Source organism: Pteronotus mesoamericanus, unplaced genomic scaffold (assembly GCF_021234165.1).
Source record: "Pteronotus mesoamericanus isolate MK-2021 breed Mesoamerican mustached bat unplaced genomic scaffold, CSHL_Meso_final contig_164, whole genome shotgun sequence".
NCBI classification, from domain to species: domain Eukaryota; kingdom Metazoa; phylum Chordata; class Mammalia; order Chiroptera; family Mormoopidae; genus Pteronotus; species Pteronotus mesoamericanus.
Genome location: NW_026555065.1, coordinates 8316698 through 8323052, shown reverse-complemented (window position 1 = coordinate 8323052; position 6355 = coordinate 8316698). Strand labels below are relative to the sequence as shown.

Sequence of the window (6355 nt, the reverse complement as noted above, 5' to 3'; positions counted from 1 at the left end):
TCAGAATGACTTTTTTTTTTTTTTTAAATTGACTGCTGACAGACTGAGGGAGTTTGTTTTAGTGCCGAATACCCGGAGAACAAAATCCTTTTGAAAGGAAAGCTAAGTCATTTCACACCACCCAAATGCAGATCCGGCGAAGAATGACTGATGGGACAAAGCAGCTCGATGCGCTAGCGCGGGTTCCCAGAGACAGCGGAGAACTTGGACAAATGCGGGAGGCGGCCTGGAAAGGTGGGGCGGGCCAGAGGAGGCCCTAAAACCTGGAATCCACGCCACGCCGGACTTCAACTTTCTTCCTCCTCCACCCTCCCGGCACATTTCACAGCCCATTTGGTAGAGAAGATTGAAAAAGTGGAGGGGAGAGGGGAGGGAATGGAGAGAAATGAGGAACAAGGGTGCAGTAGGACAGGGGAAAGAAAGAGGGAGAGAGCAGAGACTCAGACTGGGGCGCGGGGCGGGGGGGGGGGGGATTCCAGGAGAGGGAGGGAAGGACGTGAGGGAGAAACGAGGAGAAGGGGGCCAAGGAAGGCTTAGCCAAAACGTTCCAGGCAGCGCCGAGTTCACTTTCCAAGAGGGGAAAGCGGGTATTGTTTTTGGCGCCTAGGAAACCTTAGGAAGCTGCTGGATACTTTCCCGTGTCCACCCCAGCTTGCCGGTGTTTGGTAAATATTAACAAACCAGGGCGCGTTGCTTTCTGGAGTGTGGACGGAAAGGCTGGCCAGGCTCCGCGGGCTTGCCTCTCCCCGAGCCCCCGCCCCCAAACGCCAGCGCCACCGTTCTTGCACACACACACACACACACACACACACACACACACACACCTGCTTGACAACAGAAGGAATCAAAATCAATATTGTATTTGTCACCTCTCTGTCTCCTTTTTACTCCCTCCGCAGCCCGGGTGCCACTGAAGCGAATTGTGGATTTATGGAGGGAAATTAGCATAAATTATTACAAAATCTGTAGCCGTGTGTGGTCCAGCTTGTGGGAAAAGAGGCTATTGCGAACTCTCCAAGCAGAAAGGTGGTCGGTGGTGGGCTCCGCGGAGGCGATGAATGGCTATTGCGGGAAAGAGATTTCCATTTGGTTTGCACATGGGTACAATTGACTTATGTGTGTTTTATACAGTTTTCCCAACAACTCCCTAAGCCTCCGGGTCGGATGTGCCCCCTCCCCAAAGCTTCTGTTTGTTTTAGGTTCTGTACAATAGACTTTGATGCACTTTTCAAGATTTCTGTAAAGTGCTCTTTTCCCATCCCCCTCCTTCATAATAGTAGTCTTAAAACTCTGTAAATAGCATGCAAACCCTCCTCCCCCTCCCCCTGGGCTTTGTAGATCTTCGGTAGGAACTAAGATACGATGTTGTGGCAATGGACATGTTTTAAATGTGCACCTCACAACTCCTCGTCCCACCTAAAGCCCATTTGCGCTACTCGGTTCAATTCCATTAATTAACGCTGGGCAGAGGCGGTGAGCCTCGCCTCCCGCTCGCGCCCGAGCCGAACTTTGCAGGTTCCTCAGGCACGGATTCCTACTTGCACCCTCGCATGTCCCAAACTTGGTGGTGACAACTTTCCCGGGGAGATGGACAAAGATTTATTCCAACTTGGCCTTTTTTTTTTTTTTAACCCAACCATTTCCACTCTTCGAATTTAGTTAATCTTCTATTTACTCCAAGCAGCGATTTCCACAGCCATACAAAGGTCCTTTTCAAGGCAACAAAATGCCAATTGTTAAAACAAGAAAACACTTCTCTTTCCCACCCCCCACCCTCAAAGTGAGTGCCGGCGTGTACACACACACACACACACACACACACCTGGTAGAGAAAATCTTGGCTGTCGCTGGGGGAACAGAGATCTTTCATTGCTACTGTTCCATATCCCGAATCCAGCCACTCAATGTTTTTTTTATATTCTATATATCAGTATGCACATATTTGCTAAGAGGATCCTAAAAATCTTTGGGGACCTCGATACTGGTACCTGTCCTCCCAGGAGCGCTCCTGCCTCGCCCACAGGAGCCCCCTCTGTTTTTGTACGTCCGGCTTTCTGGAGCAGGAAAGCCGTGGACCAACGCCTTTGCCTATGGGAAACACAAGCCCTCACTACGGTTCGTCATCAGGGGTCTCTCAGGCTCTTGGGCTCCCCAGCTCCTCGCATTATAGGACCCTCAAGCCCTGCCGGACCACACCAAGTAACCCGAACACGCCGCACCACCTAAGGAGCTGAAGCCTCTGCGGCTCTGCGGAGCGCGGCTGCCCCCATCCAAAGCACCGCAGAGATCCCACAAGGGTCCGGCTGGTTTAGCGGCAGAGGGTTTAACTGCCCTTCGCAAGTCTTGCCCCCAGAAACAGGTCAGCGCCCCTCCCCCACCTCCTTGCACCCACCGCCTCCTCCTGGCTCCCCCCCCCCGCCCCGAATTAAGAAGGTGACATTATTCTTTTCTTCAAGCACTTCTGTTAATATTGAAAAACGTGCGCTTGCATCTCAAACGAGGCAGCCCAGACGCGAGAGCCATTTCAATATTAATGAAATTGTTTAATCTCCTAAATTCATCGTGTTTAAGTTACGTTTTGGTGAGTTATTGACCAACTCTGAAACTGCGGTTAATGGAGGTGTGGACGTGGGTGTGTGCACACGCACTGGAAGATTTTTAAAAAAACGCTAACCACGAACAGCTCCACTGATAATGCTCTATCACTAAAAGTATCAAAACTTCACACCGAAACTCTCCCACCACACCCTCCACCACCACCACCTCACATTTCCCGACCGAAGGTGAGATTCAGTGTGGGCTGTGAGTATCGTTTTTAACAACACAGTAAAAGAAATTTGTCCTAAATGTCGAAGAATGTACAGACACCAGTAAGAACTCCTAGAGTCTACTCTTAGACTGCGTGCATGCAAGTGGGGTGGACTCACTATTTCATAGCAACCTGATGATGATGATGACGACAACAGCGACGACGATGATGATGATGATGATGATGATAACTCATTGACTCTCCAGAGACAAATCCCAACAGAATGGAGCCTGCTGCCCCGCACCAGGCAGGGTGACCCCGAGGCACGCCGCACCCTCCTCTCTCTCAAGAAAAGTTAAACTCACTGGTCTTTGCAAGTCTAGAAGGTATTCCTGTATTAGTGGGGCCGAAGGCAGCTTTTGCTGGGCTCCCTAAAACTTAAATATGTTTTCTTTATGCAAAAAAAAAAGAGGGTGGGGGAATCAGAGAAAGTTCCAGCTGTAAAATGCAAACTTCCAGGCAACACCCACTACTAAAATTTCAAACTACCTGGGGAAAGCAAGAGACCCTGCAGTTCATATAGTGACAAAGTGTGTCAGACAAGCTCGGGCCCACCCCTAGTCTGCACACTGCCTGACCCAACAGCTCAAGAGTCTTCATCTTGAGTCTGATCAAATTCCTAGAGAACTTTTAAAGTGAAGACTTAGCCTATTCACCCAGATACACTATTTTAATTTTTTTTAATTGGTCAATTCAGTTAGGTTCAAAATGTGCTCTTATGGGGCTGCCCGACTATATTTTTGTAAGTATTCTTAAAAACCCCAACGCTTAAAACTATACACCCACTGTGCAGAGCTAAGGCAGCAGCCTAGGAAGGTCAAATCAAACTTTGACCTGCCTCTCGGAAGACTTGGGGGGAGGGTGTATTTTTATTATAATAACCCATGCAACCAGCCCTGCGTAATGCCAAGCGCAGGAAAAGGGTCAGCTTCAGAGGAAAGCCTTGCCTGACGTTAGCTAACAATACAAACCCGATACAATGCGGAGGAAACAGAATACCCCAGCCAAGCAATTTCCATGTCAAACATCATCTCCACGGCAGCTCGGTCTGTGAACGGGAGTGGTCGCCTGAATCCCTGCTCCACGGCCGCTGCCTCCTCATACCTTCACACCGCACACCCTGGCCGGCGCGTCCCGCTCCCCGCCGGTGGCTCCAGGCTCTTCCCCCTTGCCCAGGCTTGAGCTGGAAGTGATTCCTATTGGCCAAGGTGTCCATGTAAATAGGTGTGAAAGAAACCGGAGCTGGCCAGGCTCTCCCCCTCTCACACAGTCCCCTCCCGCCACAGCCTCCTCCCCCTCCTCTTCCTCCTCCTCCCAAGGCGATTGTCATATGATAGCTAAGAAGTGGCACATTAATGAAGCGCCGCTACAGGGGTCTTTTCTGCTCCTGTCACCGCTTAAAACTATCAGATGGTTCGAGGGAGGACATGGAGGCAGCCGCCTAGCTCAGCGTTGCTGCGGAGCCCACAGCAGCGCCCTCCGGAGCCCCGAGGCCGCCGCTGCCACCTTCCGTGCCGGGACTCCGCAGCCGAGCTCGGCCGCCTGCCGAGCGCACGGCCAGAAAGCGCTGCTGCGCTGAGCTGAGGAGCTCGGAGACTTGCGGAGCCCAACCGAGACGGGACACTGCGCCCCAGCTGCGGGCTGGGAGGGACGCGGCGAGCAGCAGCGCCATCCCGGATGCGCACGCTCTACTTGGAGCAACTTTAAGGTGAGCAGCTCTCGGTTGCATCCCAGCCCGGGTCTCCGCTCCAGTTCCGGTTTATTTCCGTGCTACTCTTGTGCGGCTCGCCCCGCTGGCCAAGCCCCACTCTGCACGCGAAGTTGCTGGCTAAAGAGCCTGGGCGCTGGCTGACCCAGTGCTGCAGCCCCTACGCTACACACCCGGTCTGTACTCGGCCTGGCTGACCTCGTGGTGTCTGTCTGTGCATCCATGCCCTCTCCCCTTATCTTTCCCCCTTCTCAGATCCGAGCAGCCGCCGGCCCGCGCGGACCCAGAGCAAGAAGGGGGCAAACAAGAAGATGCCTCGGCCCGGCCGCAACACGTACAGCGACCAGAAGCCGCCCTACTCGTACATCTCGCTGACCGCCATGGCCATTCAGAGCTCGCCCGAGAAGATGCTGCCGCTGAGCGAGATCTACAAGTTCATCATGGACCGCTTCCCCTACTACCGGGAGAACACGCAACGCTGGCAGAACAGCCTGCGCCACAACCTCTCCTTCAACGACTGCTTCATCAAGATCCCGCGGCGTCCTGACCAGCCGGGGAAGGGCAGCTTCTGGGCGCTGCACCCCAGCTGCGGGGACATGTTCGAGAACGGCAGCTTCCTGAGGCGCCGCAAGCGCTTCAAGGTGCTCAAGTCGGACCACCTGGCGCCTAGCAAGCCCGCCGACGCTGCGCAGTATTTGCAGCAGCAGGCCAAGCTGCGCCTGAGCGCACTGGCTGCCTCCGGCACGCACCTGCCGCAGATGCCCGCTGCCGCCTACAACCTAGGCGGTGTGGCGCAGCCCTCTGGCTTCAAGCACCCCTTCGCCATCGAGAACATCATCGCGCGCGAGTACAAGATGCCTGGGGGGCTGGCCTTCTCCGCCATGCAGCCTGTGCCGGCCGCCTACCCTCTCCCCAACCAGTTGACTACCATGGGCAGCTCGCTGGGCACTGGCTGGCCACACGTGTACGGTTCCACAGGCATGATCGATTCGGCCACCCCCATCTCCATGGCCAGTGGCGATTACAGCGCCTACGGCGTGCCGTTGAAGCCGCTGTGCCACGCAGCGGGCCAGACGCTGCCCGCCATCCCGGTGCCCATCAAGCCCACGCCGGCCGCAGTGCCCGCGCTGCCCGCCCTGCCCGCGCCCATCCCCACCTTGCTCTCGAACTCGCCCCCCTCTCTCAGCCCCACGTCCTCGCAAACAGCCACCAGCCAAAGCAGCCCCGCCACTCCCAGCGAAACGCTCACCAGCCCGGCCTCCGCCTTGCACTCGGTGGCGGTGCACTGACCCGAAGCGGCCCGCGCCCCCTCTTGTTCCTCTCCCCGCTAGCTCACTCACCTTCCCCAGCTCCCAGTCCTGCCCTCCTTGACCTGGGACCGCCACCCTAACGTGTCAGTTTCACCTTCGGCCAGCCATCTCTCTCCCCCATGAGAACTTTGTTTCGGACCCAGGAGACAAAACACAAACTTGCAGATGGGCCTGGAGTCGCGTGGGAGTTGTCCTCTCCCCCGCTCGAGGGGAAGGCAGGGGGGCACCTGAGCCTATCCCACCCATTCCCTGGGCCCTCGAAAACCCTCCCATTTAAGAGGTAGGGGAAATCCTGCCTCCCGACTTCGCAGAGCGTAGGGCATCTTCCCTCCGCCCGCCCCGGCGGGGCTCCGGCCTCCGTGCAGAGGTTTCCTTGAACAGAGAGCTCCCCGGAGAGCTGCAGCGTCCCAGCGGAGGGCCGACTCTCTCTGTTCCAGTCTTGGGAATCTGCTGCGACAAGAGACCACTAATCTTCCTACCCCGCTCGCCTCCGCCCATCCGGCAGGGGCTGGGCGGACCGCAGCTTCC

At 55.6% G+C, this 6355-nt stretch overlaps 1 protein-coding gene across 1 annotated transcript; it reads left to right on the top strand.

Moving 5' to 3' along the window:
* The first annotated feature begins 4828 nt into the window (after positions 1 to 4828).
* Positions 4829 to 5806, top strand: FOXB1 (forkhead box B1). Its single transcript, XM_054564602.1, has one exon. It carries the CDS (start codon positions 4829 to 4831, stop codon positions 5804 to 5806), a length of 978 nt encoding a protein of 325 aa, XP_054420577.1.
* The last annotated feature ends 549 nt before the right edge of the window (positions 5807 to 6355 follow it).